The 18,096-nt window shown below is 40.0% G+C and overlaps 2 protein-coding genes across 5 annotated transcripts; one reads left to right on the top strand and one right to left on the bottom strand.

Moving 5' to 3' along the window:
• Positions 1 to 3,990: 3,990 nt before the first annotated feature.
• On the bottom strand, positions 3,991 to 10,067 carry LOC146504094 (zinc finger protein 862-like). Its single transcript, XM_085130383.1, has one exon. It carries the CDS (start codon positions 5,301 to 5,303, stop codon positions 4,122 to 4,124), a length of 1,182 nt encoding a protein of 393 aa, XP_084986509.1. The 5' UTR covers positions 5,304 to 10,067; the 3' UTR covers positions 3,991 to 4,121.
• A 3,099-nt stretch (positions 10,068 to 13,166) lies between these two features.
• Positions 13,167 to 18,086, top strand: LOC146504093 (uncharacterized). 4 transcript variants are annotated; one of them, XM_085130974.1, is made up of 13 exons: positions 13,176 to 13,546; positions 13,861 to 13,898; positions 14,198 to 14,282; positions 14,382 to 14,472; positions 14,608 to 14,696; positions 14,783 to 14,910; positions 15,005 to 15,056; positions 15,891 to 15,988; positions 16,090 to 16,226; positions 16,310 to 16,375; positions 16,563 to 16,609; positions 16,778 to 16,926; positions 17,643 to 18,086. In XM_085130974.1, exons 2-13 carry the CDS (start codon positions 13,874 to 13,876, stop codon positions 17,945 to 17,947), a joined length of 1,272 nt encoding a protein of 423 aa, XP_084987100.1. In that variant the 5' UTR covers positions 13,176 to 13,546; positions 13,861 to 13,873; the 3' UTR covers positions 17,948 to 18,086. The 4 variants fall into 4 exon arrangements, 3 of the variants coding, with proteins under 3 accessions (XP_084987100.1, XP_084987099.1, XP_084987101.1); XM_085130973.1 differs by having other exon boundaries at positions 13,176 to 13,898; XM_085130975.1 differs by having other exon boundaries at positions 13,178 to 13,898; positions 14,366 to 14,472.
• The last annotated feature ends 10 nt before the right edge of the window (positions 18,087 to 18,096 follow it).

The following is an 18,096-nucleotide window of genomic DNA, read 5'->3' as shown; positions in this document are numbered from 1 at the left end:
CTTTGGTCAACATTGTTGTTGTAATCAAATGTGCAGTATAAATAAATAAACAATAAACGATAACAAAACTATTATGGTTTGATCGAGGAGGTACTCAGGATGTCAGTGGGACAGTTTGAACTCTTGTTAGAGATGGGACAACACCTGAGGACCGGCAGGGCTGGAGCCACGTTAGGTGAGGTTATCTCTTCCACACTACACGGGTATTTTTGAAAATTGAGATTTTCTGATTTTGTTTAAAAGAAAAATCCCGTCCACATGTGCAGTTTTAAAAGTTTATCTCAGTTCAAATGTAAATGCAAAAAACGAAGTAAAATAAAACCCCTAACACCCTAAAGCTGTCAAGAAAATCCCAATTCCTAACCTTGTAGAAATGTTGGCCAATCAGAAGTCTAGAAACCTGGGAATGAAAGAGTAAACAGGGTTTTATGCTGTTGGCAGAGGTATGAAAATGCACAGGAAAATCTGACGTGCATGGCAAACTTCACCGATGATACTTAGGGAGGAATAAACACACATCAGGCTTCGGCCATTTTGATGAACGCATACGCCCCCTAGAGCGCGCCAACTTTATTAACATCCACACACATGTAAAGCACACATCAAACATAGATGAACCATTTGACTGTCTCCATAATTGAGAGCATTTTCTCTCCTTAACACCCCCACTTGCTCTCATATTATGATGCTCTTAAGTAACAAAACAAACAAACACAGTGTTTCTTCCTCAGTACTGTATACCTGTCCATATACCATGTTAATGTCCAAACATAAACTTCTCAAACTTGAACAACTTAGCTTTTGTTGCAGGTTTTGTCATTACATCTGCTACCATCTCTTCTGTTGAACAATAATCAAGAGTTATTTTTCCTGCACTCACAGTTGACCTCACAAAGTGGTACTTTATGTCAACATGTTTACATCTCTGTCTCGTCACAGGATTCTTCGCCAACGCAATTGCACCCTGATTATCTTCATAAACTTTCGGCGGTGCATATTTTTGTCCATCGATACCTTGTAACAGTCGCATTAGGTACAAAACTTCTTGTAGGGTTGCAGCTAAAGCCATGTACTCAGCTTCACAGGTAGATAATTCAACAGTAGGTTGCCTTTTGGTTTTCCATGAAATTAAAGGACCATCTACAGACAAGCTTATGCAATAACCAGTTGTACTCCGTCTGTCTGTTACATCAGCTGCCCAATCAGCATCGCTATATGCCCACAACCCCAGTTCTTTGTTGTCACATTTCCTGTAACACAGTTCTTTCTCAGTTGTCCCTTTCAGATATCTCAGTACATGTTTTACTGTAGTCCATTGGTCTTCAGTTGGCTCAGTAAAGTACTGTGAAAAGTTTACTGACTATAAAACTCAAGTCTGGTGTTGTGCATGTAGCCAAATAGATCAGACTACCAACTGCTTCTCTGTACCTTTTGACATCACTCATCCTTTCTGCATCATCAGCATAGTTCAGTTTTTGCTCACAAGGTGTCTGTCTTCCTTTACAATCCTGCATGTTGAATCTTTCAAGTATTTTTTCCACATATTGTTTTTGTGACATTTTTACACAGTTATCACTCTGGTCAAAATCTATACCAATGAAATGTCTCAGTTTACCCAAATCCTTCCTTTTGAATTTTGCTGCAAGCATTTTCTTCACAACAGTTAGTTCACTTTCATCACTAGCAGCAATGATCCGGTCATCTACCCATATTGTCAGAATCACCTTCTTATTTTCTGTCATTTTTGTGTAAACACAATGGTCAGCGGGGTTTTGCACAAAGTTGTTCTCGCTCAGATATTCATGCAACAACTTGTTCCAATTTCGGCCTGATTGTTTTAGCCCATATAGCAACTTTTTCAACTTGCACACCAGTTTTTCATTTGTGTCGGATTTTATTTTCAGTCTGTGTTTGTCTCTCTAGTCTTGTTTTGGTCTCAAACTTCACCAGTCTACACTTCTGTACTTTCCCACTGTCTGGGTAGTAGACCATATAAGCTGGACTGTTCTTGTCATATCCAACAAAAATTCCTTTCTCACACATTGAGTCTAGTTTTCTCTTGTTCTGCCTGTAGGCATAACACACTGACCCAAATGTCTGCATCCTGGAAAGGTTTGGCCTTCTTCCTGTCAGCATTAAATATGGTGTCTGTTCTGTGCGTCGGTTAAAACATCTGTTCCTCACTACAGCTGCTGTTTGCACTGCGTAAGTCCACAACTCTTTAGGTAACTCTTTCTCTATTAGCATACACCTGGCCATATCAAAAAGAGTTTACATTGTACACATCTAATGTGAGCAACATTAGATGTGTACAATGTGGTCACGACTGCATCGCATCCATCGAAGTTACATGGTTTATAAAAAGAGCCAAATTACAGCATTTACATTTCTGTTAGAATACCTTTAATTAAGAGCTTTAGCCCATTTACAGAGAAGATTAGAAAAAAATTTTTTCAATGACCTGTGCACTATGTCAACGCTATTGGAAGTATGAATATTTAACTTTAACTATGGCAAAACATGAACTGCCAACCAAATCAAGCCTATTATAAACTCCAATTTTGAAACTTAATATTTTTTATTATAAAGCTCTGACTTGTGTTATGATGAGTATGAGCCAGTCTGTGAAGCTCCTGGTCCTCCGGTCCTACTGCGGTCTGGGAGACAGTCCTACTGTCCTGTAACTCTTTGTCTGCAAAATACAGTATATAATGACACAATTATTTGCATTTCTAATACTCATAAACTGGTGACAGTATTTAATGATCAATATCCATAAATGAAAACTCAATAAATGACACCAGATGAGTAGTAAACTTATTAAGAGCTTAAATTTCACCTTATTTTTCCCATCTGTCCTTCTCACGTCTCCAGTGGTTGTACACTAGTGATGGGATTTCCGGCTCTTTTTAGAGATCCGGCTCTTTCGGCTCGGCTCACTAAAAAGAGCTGGCTCTTTCGGCTCCGAACCGGCTCTTCAGGTTGTTTTGTTGCTTTAATTATTTAATCATTAACAATAATATAAAATTATGCAGAAAAGGAATTACTAATGTAAAAAAAAGTGGTTTTATTTATATATGTTTATATATGGCCCCTAGAGACAAAGCACGTACAAACTCTAAAGCATATACAAACTCCAAAACACATTTCTAGTGTTAACTGAACTTCCAAAACAGAGCTACCCAGATCACTTAAATTACACAATTGAAAGCATGTGCGTATTGTTTGTGTATTTATAGACAAGCACTCATATTTATTCAAATAATTTAAAAAAAAATTAATTTACCTGTTATTACCACACACCAAATCCGGTTGTTGATACTTCCTGGCTTGTGTAGCCACTAGGTAACAAACGCTCAACACTGCGCCCTAGCATCCTGGAGCACTTCTGTTGTCTTTTCTACGTGCTTCTTAGTTTTTACGTGTTTTGGAGTTTGTACGTGCTTCTGAGTTTTTACGTGTTTTGGAGTTTGTACGTGCTTCTGAGTTTTTACGTGTTTTGGAGTTTGTACATGCTTCGGGGTTTGTAAGTGCGTCTGAGTTTTTACGCGTTTTGGAGTTTTTATGTGTTTTGGAGTTTGTACATGTTTTGGAGTTTGTACTCCTTTGTCTCTAAGGGCCACCATAAATATACTTTATTTATTCACTCCACATAAAATGTAATAAATAAATCATATAATACAAAGAACAACTATTTACATTTAAACTTTTAACTATTTAAATTTTCAGCTTTTTCCTTTTAAACAAATTTAACGTGAAACAACACAAAAAAACACTGCAAACCACAACACAATTAAATATAAATTAAAATATTAAAACAAAAAGAAGATGCACATTCTCTGTCATATGGGCCTGTATGATTTCTGAATCCTTTATCATCTGCAACTAAAAATAGTGGATGATTACTATACCTTTCTAATATGACGTTGTTGTCCCTCGCTCTCTTTCTCTCTGGCTCTGTTCCTGTGCTACTGCAAGTGTAACTAACGCCCCTCCCCCCTCTGCCCAGCGCAAAGTACAGGCCGCGCATGCGGAGTTTAGCGAAAAAAGGGCGAGAGAGAGGGTGAGAGAAAGAAAAAAAAAAACCTCACGGCTCCCAATAAGGAGCCGGCTCGCGTCGTTCACTTCAAAGAGTCGGCTCTAAGAGCCATTTCGTTCGCGAACGACCCATCACTATTGTACACGTCGTCCAGGTTGACGGCCTCGTCTGCTTGCAGCTTTGACTTTATGCGCATCAGCTGGTCCAAGTGGTCCATCTCAAGACGATTTCTGGATGCTGTTTTGATACAATTCATTAAACTAAAGCCTCTTTCGCAATCTGCACTGGATGCTTGAAATGTAGCACAAATATCCACAAGCTGTGAGATGTGTTTTAGCTCTTCACATTTTAGCGTTGCAGCCACCATATCTGAGAATGTGCTGATTGACCCATGTTTAAGTTTGTGCCTCATTATGTACTTGAAATCAGAATATTCACTGTTTATGACCTCCACTGAATGTGGAGGGTGGAGAATGGCCTCGTACTTCTTTGCCAGTGTGGCAATGTCTCCTGCTCCATACTCAAAGCTGATGTCTGAGTTCAATGCTTCAATGTCAAATGCAGACCACTCCTTTAATTCATCCTCTGGAAAACAAGCATCCAAGTGATCACAAAGCTTACGAATAACACGAGTAATCTCACTGGTATTCCTGCCATCAGCAGATGAGGCCCTCATCGCCTCTTTGACACAGTCACTCCACTTAACATCCTTTTCCTCTGTCAAGTATTGGGAACGCAACTTCTCAATCTTTGCTCTTGCCAAGCAGTGCCCTTCCATCACAGTCAGGTTGCATCTTTGAAAAGAAAGACACAGGTGTGCCAGCTCACCCAAAACATCTCCCAGAGCGGTGAGAGTAACCTTGAAGTTTGAATCGGTTAGCTTTTTGTAACAGTAATTTGCCACTGGATCTCTGTTTTCACTGGATTCTCTCTTGCAGTATTCTTCCAGCTCAGTGTAGTTCCTCAGAACAGCATTCACAGCGTGGTGACGCGACAGCCATCGCACTTCACTCAGAGGCCTGAATGACAGTGCATCCTCATCAAGAACCTTTGCTAGGCCTTCCAATTTTCCCCTCTTTACAGTGGATCTAGAGAAAGTGGAGTAAACTGTTCTAAGAAGAGTTTCCACATCTCGCATCAAAGGTACATCTTTCCATGCAACATCAATGCCCAAGTCCTCTCTATGGGCTACACAGTGTTGTTCAGTTAAGTGTGGTATTTTCCGCTTTAATAAAGCTGCAACTCCGTTGTGCTTTCCTAGCATTACTGAGGCACCATCACCACCAGGTCAGCATCAACATTCTCTGCATGTCTAGTTCATGCTTGGTGTAAAACTGAGTTATTGCCTGCACAATATCCTGAGCCGTGCATGCGGTCAGCTGGATGATGCCACCAAACACAGTTTTATGGTTGACGTTATTTTCCTCCCTGTATTTAATATACAGGACTAGCATTTTGTGCACTGTTATGTCTGTGCTCTCATCTATGATCAGGGTGTGCCAAAGTGCATTTTTAACTTCACACATTGTCTCATTCTGCACTACTTCCAGCTTTCTGGTATACTCACATACTTTGCCATGTGATCGTGAATTTGTTGAACCGACAGCATAGAAGAATTAATTTTGATGGCTAGTAGAATATTGTCGATGAGAACTTTAATTTCTTCTGGGTTGGATTTCTTTATGAGTGACAGCTCGTTCCTCTTCTCTCGGTCTTTGGTGCTCTCTCCCAATAATGTACCGATCCCCATTCCCATCGTACATCTTCTCACAATTCCAACTGCTTTCAAATGACTTTTCTGTTGAATGTGGCGCTTGAGGTACTCCAGCTTCCATTCTGTCCACACTTTTCCCTCCGAAAACTCGCTTGCGATTTTAGCTCGAAAAAAAAATATCTCTCCCAGTTTCACTGTTTTTTCTTCCGTTTGCACATGTTCTGACAGCCATTCCATCTTAAAAGAGTCACATTTCTTTTCTACTTTGGCTTGATGAGAGGATGTGCCACTGCCCGTTCGTTTTGCCATTACAAAGGTTCAACATAAGCAGCACTCCACATCGGCTACACACCTTTGTTAGCTAAAACATTAGCGGTACTTAAGGACGCTGTCATAGCCTGTCAACGACGTTGATTAGCTGCGTATATACGAATGTGAATCGCATCATTGGCTGGACTATGGGATAAGGTGGCATCGTTCTAATCCCATACGGGAGCAGCCAGTCACTCACTGACTAACGCTGCAAAACAGAATTGTTAAAGTATTCATTTTAATTTCAATTCAGGTTAGATTTTTTTTTCTGTGCGCAACACAGATTTTCTGTGCGCAGAGACCGTGCCAGCAGTGCGCAATTGCGCACGTGCGCAGCTTAGAGGGAACATTGGTGGTGAGTATGGTGCTGAGGTCTCATGTCTGATTCCATTTTTGCTAAGGAGTGCCTGATACTCATTTCCCATAAACTCTGTTCCATTGTCAGACCTGATACATTTAACTTGCCCATATGGGGCCGTATCAGCCAAAAACCTCTGTGTTGCTTTTGCTGTGTCACTCTTATTTTTCAGAAAATACACAAACACTGCACTGGAATAGTCATCAGTGAATGATAGTGCAAATCTATATCCATCTCTGGACTCTGGGTCTACTAGACCAGCTAGATCTGTGTGTACCAGCTCTAAGGCGGTTTTGGCTCGTGCATCAGGGTCCTTGTTTCTAGTTTGAACAAACTTTCCCTGTGTGCACACTTCACAATGTAAGACAGATTTATCTGTTTTTCCTTTGATTGCCATACCATCAACAACACCCTGTAATTTCTGAATGTCATCATAATTACAGTGACCAAGAATTTCATGCCATGTTTGCATGTCATAGCAACCCTTACACTGGTCTTTACCTTCAGTGTTTACTGTTTGCAGGTAGTACAGTCTGTTGTACTCATATATTGGGAACCTTGTACCGTCTTTGTGTCGCAGGGTGTCTTTTCCTTGCTTGAAGATCACAGTTGCTCCATTGAGGTAGCTGCTTTCACAGAGAAGATGTCTTGTGTATACGATGGGATGTACAGTGCCTGTTTCAAGGTTGTTTTGTGGCACTGCCCCCTGCTGTCCATCAAGCAAAACTCTGCCTCCCCTCTTTGCTCTGCAACTCCAGTGCACTTGGTCCGTCAGCCAACTCTACGTATTGTGACTTGGGCTGGAAACTGTCGTCGAATCTTCTGAACTTTGTTCTATAACAATATGCGAAGTTGCCCCTGTGTCCACCATCAGACCCTTTTTGTTGATGCCATGCTCTGACTGGAACGCTGTATCCTCGCTGCTTACCCGGAATGCGTAGTCTTTACTACCCGACTCCTCTGAAACTTTCCGTGTGTTGTCCTGCTGCCGTTTCCGTCTGCAGGTGGAGTCCCGATGGGTGGTGCTTTTACACTCACTACACCACTGCTTGCGCTGACACGTCCTGGCTTTGTGTCCCTTTAGTCCGCATCTGAAACACACTATGTCTGCGTCCCACGGTCATGCGATTTTTCAAATGTGGGATTGTTGCTCGGTCGTGCACGTGCTTTCATAATGTTGTCATCTGACGCTGCGGTGCACATTTTCTCTGTGTCTTCATAGCTTCGCAGTTTAGTTTGAAATTCAGCAAAAGTCACTTCAACTTCACTTTGTGTGACATGGATAGCAAACGGTTTGAATGATTCTGGCAGTCCCTTCAAAACCATTGCTACCAATAGCCCATCACTCAATGTTTCTCCAGCATTCCTCAGGGCTGTGATTGTTGTCTCTGCTCGTATCACATACTCAGTCACACTCTCACTGCTGGACTTTTGGAGCGAAGTGAGTTCTGTATACAGGCTAATTATACGAGGCTTCCCTTTACCTGCATAATAGTTTCTTAGAATCCCCAGCGGCTTCCGTCCATCATCCGCTGCTTCTCGCATAACAAGAGAGAGACTTTTGTCATCCAGAAACTGGATCAGCTCCGCGTACGCCTCTGCATTCTTTGCTCTGTCTTCTTCTCCCTCCGCGTCGGTAGGCTGCTTCAAAATAATGTCTCTTAAACCTTGCAAACGAAGGTGGCCCAAAAATTTAGTCTCCCATAGTTCGTAATTCTTTTTGTCTCCATCAAAAACTAGCCGAGCCCAACGGCTATTTGACTCAGCGGCTCGTTGGCTCATGACGCTAGCATGGTATGCTAATCCTCACCGAGTGCGCAGTACATTGCGGCGTTTCTCTCGGTGGCAAAAACACATGGACTCTTATGGAAAACTTCTTAGCTCCCTGGGCCCATAACCTGTTGGCAGAGGTATGAAAATGCACAGGAAATCTGACGTGCATGGCAAACTTCACCGACGATACTTAGGGAGGAATAAACAGACATCAGCCTTCGGCCATTTTGATGAACGCATACGCCCCCTAGAGCGCGCCAACATATACCTTCACAAAACCTTAAGTACTTCTGAAATTTTTTTGTGTTTTTCTGGAAAGGCAGCTAATTTTGTGTTGCTTTTCAAGTGCCTTCATTATTTCAAATATTAATAAATAAAGACAGTATTTTGGCTGGTGTAGACTCACAACTTAGGAATGAACAAAATGCATACGGCATACATAAGTTTAATTTTTTTTTTTTTTTTTATTCAAAACCGACGTCGGGATTTGGGTTATGAGTGCGTCTGTGTTGAATGTAGAAGCCACGTCCTAAGTTCACTCTGACGCCTCTGTCTTTCTAAATGGAGGGACAGCAACTGCGTGTGACAGGGGATTTCTAAAAATCACCCCGCAGTTCTTCAGCTAAGACACCTGAGTTAGAAAACACAAACACTGCAGTTGTCTTTACTCGCGAGGGCAGTCATGGACGCAAGACCTGCGTCTCATCACTGTCTGCGTGCTTTATTTATACTTTTCTGTGTGTCTGTGTGTGTGTATAAATAAAACAGAGTTATTCTAAGAACTCTGAGCTGAGGTTCCCCTTTTTCTATATCTGTATGTTCTTACAGAAAGAGGAAGCTGTTAGTTGTTTATCACACAAGACTTCATGGCAAAAGTCACGTAGACATTTGCTTAGTGAGAAATAAAAGAATACATTTCATGTAGCTGATCACATATACACAATTTTCCTTTGACAGCATGTGTATATGTAAGCATGTAAAAACTGGAGATAGTAAGAATAACAGCATCAGTATTTTGTCTATCCACCATTGTACAAATTCATCTCATGTAAGCAATAACGTGGCGCACAGCGTGACGTCAAAAATGGCGCACACATTTGACTTTGGGTGAAAAATAAATGTTTTCCCTTGACCACACCTAAGCGCAAAATGGAGGTTTTGAAAATCTCCACACTGGCAGGAGTTTTTAAAAGTCTCAGTTTTAAGTGATCCAAAATGGTGTTTACGTGTGGACGAAAGGTGCAAAGGCATAGAAAAAGTTGCCATTTCAAAAAAAAAAAAAAAAATACCAGTGAACATGTGACTGCGGTCAAGTGAGCCCTCACATGAGAAGTCATAGTCAAGCTAGCCCCACCCCCAGCTGCACCTGCAATCTTGTTGCGTTTTCTTTGCATATTACTCCATTCTCAGCTCCTGTTGTGGGGGTTGATATTCAGCATCCCCCACGGGATTGTCAATGTCTGACAAATCTTCTGCCTCTGAGTTGTCTCCATCAATTAACCCCAGTAACCCCATTGCTCTTGTGAGAGAATAATGCTCTTGAAAATACATCATGAGAAAAATCAAATACAAAACTATAGAGATTTATTTATAAAACATGCTATATCTGCTTGTAGTTATCTGCAGTAGTAAACTATTGTTTTCTACCTAAATCATCCAAAAATACAATTTCATTATCACATTTTGTTTGCATATGTTGCTAATCTTAACCCACTTTTATACATATCTGAACAAGAATCAGCCATGAAATGTGAATGAATTTTTTACCTGGTCGAAGTTCGGCTCGGGAGTTGCCATGTGAACTTCTGGGTGTGTTGTCAGCCATCTTGAATCAAATGTGTAATGAGAAATACCCTTCTGCCACCACCAGGTGGCAGAAGGGTATTCCACCAGGTGGCAGTATAATGTCCTTGTAAGTGGATATCAGGCCCTTGTAGAGCAAAGTTTTGTGCTGTGTTCTAGACAACCCAAAATGTGATGTCTGTTTATCTATGTATGCATATACCAGGTCCTACGAGGTTAAACCTATTTACTGCATATTCTAGCATATAATTTTTTTTTCATTTTAAAATGTTTACACTCACTTTTAAATAGATGCAAGTAAAACACAGCAAAAATAAATGAAATCAGATTCAGTAGCGCAAAGTTCTGTCACTCTTAAATCTATTTTCACTTGTTTAGTAGGAGTAAGGCCATCTGAGTTTTGCCCGGTGCCACAGCGGTCATGTCAGTGTCTCTGTGAATTTCACATTACCATGCCGGCTTGCTTGGTGCTTGCTCAGATTTGAAGTTTAATGTTTTGCTGTAAAAAGTTTTCTTACCATGCAGAGTGTACAGCGTTACATAAATGTTTTCTTTACTTTTTACGGAATCAAACTTAAAGTAATGTCAGTAGTTCCAAGCTTTAAATGCTCCATGGTCACACTTTCTCCCGCACTCCATATTATCCATACTATCTGCTGTCCGCCTTCTCTTTCCTGGTGAACAGGGAATGACATACCTTCACAGAGCTTCTTAATTGACAGAGGCCATTTGACATTTTACGATATTTTCTCAAAATCGAGTTTTCTTGAAATAATTTTGACTTCCAACAGGATCTTAGTGGCCACTTGGTTATGGCGTTCCATGTATACCCTGAATGCTAGCATCTTGCACCCTGCTGTTATGTGCTGGATTGTCTCAGTGGCATCTTTACACAACCTGCACCAGGAGTCTTGCCTGGTGTAATAGACCTCAGCCTCTATGGATCTTGTTCTCAGAGCTTGTTTCTGTGCTGCCATGATTAGTGTCTCGGTGCTGTCTTTCAGCCCAGTTTTGTCCAGGACTGGTCGAATTTCTGGATATCAGCCACCTCTATCTACCGGTGGTACATACTGTGCAGGGGCCTGTCCTTCCATGATGGTTCCTTCTCTCTTCTTCCTCTTTTTTGAGTTTCTGCTACCTGAGGTATTCATAGAGCACGCTGTCAGTTGGGGCCATCTTCGTAATGTATTTGTGAATGTTCATTGTCTCATCCTGGACTGTGGTGCTGACACTCACCAGTCCCCGGCCTGCTTCCTTCTGCTTAGCATACAGCCTCGGGGTGCTGGACTTGGGGTGAAACCCTCCATGCATGGTAAGTAGCTTCCTTGTCTCGATGTCAGTGGCGTCTGTTGGGTCAGACCCCGCTGATCCCAGAACTTATTCCCGTGAAAGAAAAACAAGGCAACAGCGATCAATCTTTTCACTTGCAAGGGAGGCCTTGTCGGTATCTCAGCTCATCACAAATAACCTCGATGACGGCCCCCTCTCGCTCCCTTTTATTGACAACGTTCACACAATAAACAATAGTACCTTCTCCACGTGACCCCCCTTGGTTACAAAGACAAGGCACTGTGTGTGTGTGTTATGTGAGAATGTGTGTGTGTGTGTGTGTGTGTGTGTTATGCTGCTGATCAAAGGGTCATATAACATAAAAGCAGGAGGAACATCCTTGGTCATAAAGAGGGTAGTCTCCCCCACACCCTAGATAACACAGTGAAGCCATACAAAGGGGAGGAAGTTTACCAACATCAAACAGACCTTCACAAGGATGTTCCTGTGATTAAAACACTACTGCCCCCCATCCAGATTCTCGAGAATCTGGGGAGGGGAGGACAGAAAAAATTCCTTAAAACAATGTACAAATGGTAAACATAAAAATGACAAACATTTAACAATTCACTCAAACAGCATCTATCTCCTCCTTTGGCCAACTTATTATCCAAGAAGGGTACCTGATCACATGCAGAGCGTAGGTGTTGATAGCCCGGATCTTGCTCTTACCATTCAGCTGACTCCTCAGGACTTGCCTGACCCTCTCCAGGTACTTGGTGGTGACAGCTTTCCCAGTGGCCTCTTCATGGTTCCCATTTCCCTTTCCTGTGTTCATATATATATATATGAAGACAGGATATATATATATATATATATATATATATATATATATATACATATACATATACATATATATATATATATATATATATATATATATACATATATATATATATATATATATATATATACATATACATATACATATATATATATATATATATATATATATATATATATATATATATATATATATATATATATATTGAATTGTATATTGTATATTTTGTGAATTGTATATTGTAAAATGTTTTAATGTAATATAATATAATTTTATTGTACATTTGTGTTCACCTGTTCTACACTGTACCTGTGTACATTAAGAGGAGCAAAGTAAACATCAGTAAAGATGAACACTCGTGTCTCTCGTGTAGCTGGCTCTATTGAGTGATTTGTCACTCTGTGTCTGTTATTGCTCAAGACGAGGCTCTCCAAGGCTGTCCTATAAGGTTAGGGGACTGGAACAAAGTAAGACTGCCTCCAATGTGTGGCTTTCTCTTGTAAGCCTTTCTGTTGTTTTGTATATATTTCTCTTTTTTGTTATTATTCCTTTTGTCGTAGTATTTGTATTTTATTCCTGCACAGTTTGTGTAGAGCGCCCATAATTCCATTGTGCGTGTACAATGACAATAAAGATCTATTCTATTCTATTGTATTTGCACTGCAAATCATAGAACACTGAGAGTGGACTCGTGCAGCAGAGCAGGATGGTGTACATTTTAGGACATCGTCAGGTCTCAGGAAAAAAGTTGTCAAGTATCAGTCTCACACGAAAAAAATGTCAGGTCTCAGACTCACATGAAAAAACGTCAGGTCTCAGAGTCACACGAAAAAACGTCAGGTCTCAGAGTCACACGAAAAAATGTCAGGTCTCAGAGTCACACGAAAAAATGTCAGGTATCAGAGTCACACGAAAAAATGTCAGGTATCAGAGTCACACGAAAAAATGTCAGGTATCAGAGTCACACGAAAAAAACGTCAGGTATCAGAGTCACACGAAAAAATGTCAGGTATCAGAGTCACACGAAAAAATGTCAGGTATCAGAGTCACACGAAAAAACGTCAGGTCTCAGAGTCACACGAAAAAACGTCAGGTCTCAGAGTCACACGAAAAAACGTCAGGTCTCAGAGTCACACGAAAAAAATGTCAGGTCTCAGAGTCACACGAAAAAATGTCAGGTCTCAGAGTCACATGAAAAAATGTCAGGTCTCAGACTCACATGAAAAAATGTCAGGTATCAGAGTCACACGAAAAAATGTCAGGTCTCAGAACACGAGCGATCAGACAGAGAGAAAATCTTCCTGCAGGTGGCGCTGTTGTCACGTCCTACCCGAATTGCTTTCCAAATACGTCATCAACGTGTGACAGTGGGAGAGCGTAAGGTCATTGACCTCACCGGAGTTTTACCGCGGTTCAGGCTCCTAATGACACATGGTAAGTTTAACTTTTTCTCACTTTTGTTCATATTTTTGCCACAGCTGTGTTATATTAAGTTGCGGTTATGTTGTGAAAGTTACATCTCAAAGAAGGAAATCTATTCTTGTCTGGCCAATTGTTCTAGCTAGCGACAGTGGTGTGAAACGTGATTTAAATTTAAACTGTTCAGTAATTGTTTTGTATACGTTTCAGCAAATGGACAAGCTGAAAGCTTACGAGCAGCCTGCATCCTTTCTCTCGCTGTTTTCTATATTGCTACTGTTGAGATATTTTGTGATCCCGATATGTGTTTTTTCTGTTGTTGTTTTTAGACTTTGCTGCAATATGTCATCCGGTGATGATGAAAGGAGTATCCGACTCTGTCTGGTTCTTATGACTGTACCAAAAATACTTTTTTTTTTTTTTTTTTTAAAATAGAGCATTAAAAATAAATGACGAAAGTACAACTTATTAACTACTGTTCACCTCTTTCATATCAAAGAAGTGTATTTTTTGCTACACATATTTTATTTGTGGGCACTGAATAGACTGTGCTTTTAGTACAATTGCCACCTAAAAAGATTTAGTAATTTACTGGTTAATTACTTATGTTCAGTGTAAGAGGTGAGTGATTAATTAGACTGTTGTTGTTACACTTAACCTTTCAAGATACGATGATAATAACATTGTTCAACAAAGGCTTAAAACAAAGGGAAATCAGCTGTGTACTCAATTCATATGGGCATAAAATAAGGTAAGTCTGCATTTCAACAGTTTCCATGACAACTCACTAAAATTACAAACCATGCAGTTTTCCTTTAATATAACGTAAGTCAGTGTTGTCTTTTAACAGTGAGAGGCATCTGAGACGAGTTTTAAAACTTCTAGGGTTGAAGCGAAGATGCCCCCAACGACCTTTTACTGAAATCCACAAAGCAGTGGAGGTAAGCGTTAAAACATCAGTGCAAAAAATACATATTTTCCTGAAGTCTGTGTTATCAGCTATTGTAGAAACAATAAATGTTATTTTCTGTAGTTATTTAAAAAAACATTCAATTAATTGTTTGTTTGTTTTTTAGAGTGAGATGAAACAGTGGTCTCCTGAACAAGGAATCAGGGCAATGGTAAAGCGGGTAAGGGATGTCAGAGGAGTGCGGCCTTGTTACAGGTTGGTTTCCATAGTGTGTATTTAATATAATTAAGTATTCTCTTGTTTTACTGTTGAGCTCAGAGTAAAATCTATTGTTACTGTAGAGACGATGTTGCTAATATAATGAGGGATATGGATGCAAACGGTCTTCAGAGGAGATCTCCTGGAAAGAAGAAAATTCCCCGTCGGAATTACATCAGCCGTGGTCCAAATGACACCTGGCACATTGATGGTATTTATTTTATCTTTTCAATTAACCTTCCTGTCATGTTTTGATGGTACTTCTGTCGAAACAAATTGTAATTTTTATTTGTTGTTTCATATAGGCAATGATAAACTGAAGTTCTTTGGAATGTGGATACATTTGGGGATTGATGGGTAGGTCTGAATGTGGCATTCGCTACTTAATTTATTATATTCAGTGATGGTACAAAGTTGCTTCAAGATAAGGATGTGAGGTAAACTGAGGTGTTATCTCTCCTGAGTAGTCTAGGGCAGGGATGGGCAACTCCAGGCCACGAGGGCCGGTGTCCTGCAGGTTTTAGATGTGTCCTTGATCCACAGCTGATTCAAATGGCTAAATTACCCTCACAACATGTTTTGTAGTTCTCAAGATGCCTGGTAATGAACTAATCATTGTATTCAAGTGTGTTTACCCAGGGTGATATCTAAAACATGCAGGACACTGGCCCTCGAGGTCTGGAGTTGGCCAAGCCTGGTCTAAGGGACCAAGATAAAGTATGAATAGTGAAGGAGGATTCAAGATGGCAGTTTTTAAAAGGTTTATTTCCTGCTAGTCTTAAAGTTCCATTTCAGACTGGCAGTTAATTTCAGGGAGGGCCAAGACCAACACAACAAACAAAACATCCCTGATATAAAGTAAACATAATTTAACTCGAAAGAAAATAAAATGCACAGTTTACGATAACCTACCTAACCAACATATAAACAGGAGAATACAAGGGATTACAAAACAAAAGGCAGCTCTCGCGTCAGTCTGAACACAGTCAAGAGTCACATTCAATTCCAAAGGCATGTAAGCCTACACAACTATGGCAGTCAAAATGGCCGGAGGAACCAGAAACAACGCCTAGACAGAATACAATGGAAAACCACCATACTCTTGGGGAATGTAACAAAAACCAAACATAGTGCCAAAACATGATTAAATCATATGTACTAGTGGCCACTTTTCTGTTTCTTTCTTTTCAGATTTTCCAGGAAGGTTCAATGGCTAAAGGTGGGCACATCCAACCGCAAACAAAACTTTGTGGCCAGATACTTCTTTGAGGCTGTTCAAGAACAGGGTGGTATGCAATATACTAAAAAAAGGGGGGTTAAAAAAGATTGCATTTTGGTAATAAATTAATTTTTTCATCATTCACTAATTATCTTCAGTTTGTGTCTTTAGGCTGTCCTCAAATGATTCGGGGGGACAGAGGAAAGGAGAACCTTGTTGTGGGTCAAATGCAGATGGCATTTCACATGCGAGATCTTGGGAATCAGGCATGGAGGTGCTTCAGAATGGGGACATCAGTGCACAACCAGGTATGTCTTTAAGCTGGTAAATGACTATTTCTAAAGTAACAACCTGACAACAAAACTGATAATGTCATGTTTCTGTTGTTTAGAGAGCTGAATGTTTCAACAGTATTTTAAAGCGGACATGGATTAAGAAATGGCTGACAACATTTGAGGTAAAGCAAATCTTTCACCTGTAAAACCTATTAACAAAGACTAGCCATCAAAATTTCGCTAAACATACGATGGATTAGTTTATCTGAAAACACAAGGCCAGAATCTGTGTTTATGTACATCTGTACCTTTTCACTGATGAAATGCTCACCTTCACAACTTATGTCTTTTTCAAAACCACATGCTTAGGCCATGATGGAGTCTGGGATCCTTGAACTGGACAATCCTGTGCACATGTAAGTCAATTTTTTAGACATGAAAAATGATCAAGCAGCAGTATGAAAGTATGTGGTCTAGAAATGCCTTTGTTTTTTGAGTACTGATTAAAGTTTAGCTTTTACTTATTCTACCTCAAAGAAGCAGATGAACATATATAATCATATTTTAATTCTCCTTTTTCATAGCAACTGCTTGCAGTACTCACACTTGCCACTGCTTCAAAGAGACTTAAAAACGGAGCAAACAGTTTGGAACACCCATGACATCCGCAAGCAACGCAATGCACCAGGTCCATTTGGGAAACCCGACCTTCTGTTTACCTCACCACCTCCTGGTATGTCATTTGAAAGCCTGTGGGTCCTTTTTTTTTTTTTTTTTTTTAAACTTTCATTAGTTTACTTTTACTTTGATATAGCACTCTTCACGGGATAAAAACCACAAAGTGCCTTCACAATAATATAAAACAGATAAACATAAAACAGCACAATCGAACATACAGAATAAATACAATCAAGGAAACATAATGATGGAGGCAGAGCATTCCATGACCTGGGAGCCACCGCTCTGCAAGATCTATTGCCTCTGGTCTTCTGGTGGAACTACTAACAGCCATTGATTAGATGATCACAGGCTGGGAGAGGGAGCGTGGGGTTCTATAAGATCAGAAATTAAGGCAGGAGCTTCACAATTTGGAGCTTAGAAAGTCATTACTAAAATTTTAAAATGAATTTTCTAAAATATACTGGAAGCCAGTGTAATGAGCAAAAAACTGTTATAATGTGCTTTCTTTTCTGTCTTCCTAAGAAGCCTACTTGTAGTACAATAAGAGATTTCTGAATTTCTACTGTCAATACAAAAATGGCTTCATATTGGCACCTTTAACTAAAAATTAATCTAAATGTTTGAGTGATATTTCCATCTTTAAGTTTCTGCAATAACATCTGTAAACACTGACTGCTTATTATACAGGTTCTAGAACAGCTTTGTGATTATTCATTTATTTTTAACATTCAAAGTGAACATCTTTTCAATATTGTCTTTCATTCGCAGGATATGGCAATGTGCTGCACATAGTTGACCCAGACCTTTTAGACTACGCCAAGCAATTAATCTGTGAGAGGGAAGAGCCTTCACTGGTAGCAAACCAGGAATTCAGAGACATGTGCCAGAACATTTTACAAAACAGCCAGTTTCCCTGCACACCTGATGGTTGCCTTGCTGCATACCTCATGCTAGTCCAAGAGCTCACAACTGCAATGAACAGAAATTCAGTTCCTACACCTTCTACGTTTGCAGAGGCAAATGACATATACATCTTTCTGAAGAGAGAGAGAGGATGGAAGGTGTACCAGTAAACATTTCCAATGACCAATAAAATCATACAACATTGTTTGTTAACATTTTATTTTTCCTTGTTTAAAATCAACAGGTAATTTGAAAACTGTCTGACCAACAAAATGTACAATAAAATTGACAAGGTGCCATCTTTCATAATGATTCAGTG

The sequence above is a fragment of the Neolamprologus multifasciatus genome, chromosome 14 (genome assembly GCF_963576455.1).
Source record: "Neolamprologus multifasciatus chromosome 14, fNeoMul1.2, whole genome shotgun sequence".
Classification (NCBI taxonomy): Eukaryota; Metazoa; Chordata; class Actinopteri; order Cichliformes; family Cichlidae; genus Neolamprologus; species Neolamprologus multifasciatus.
The sequence above is the reverse complement of the archived record's forward strand: the minus strand, read 5'-3'. Positions and strand labels throughout refer to the sequence as shown.

What these genes read in the sequence shown, in the direction of transcription:
- LOC146504094 (XM_085130383.1), bottom strand. Translation starts at nt 5,303, where the DNA reads ATGCTAGGAAAGCACAACGGAGTTGCAGCTTTATTAAAGCGGAAAATA.
- LOC146504093 (XM_085130973.1), top strand. Translation starts at nt 13,544, where the DNA reads ATGGTAAGTTTAACTTTTTCTCACTTTTGTTCATATTTTTGCCACAGC. An exon ending in AAATCCACAAAGCAGTGGAG is followed by an intron (nt 14,473 to 14,607) that starts GTAAGCGTTAAA and finishes TTTGTTTTTTAG; the next exon opens with AGTGAGATGAAACAGTGGTC. An exon ending in GGAGTGCGGCCTTGTTACAG is followed by an intron (nt 14,697 to 14,782) that starts GTTGGTTTCCAT and finishes TTGTTACTGTAG; the next exon opens with AGACGATGTTGCTAATATAA.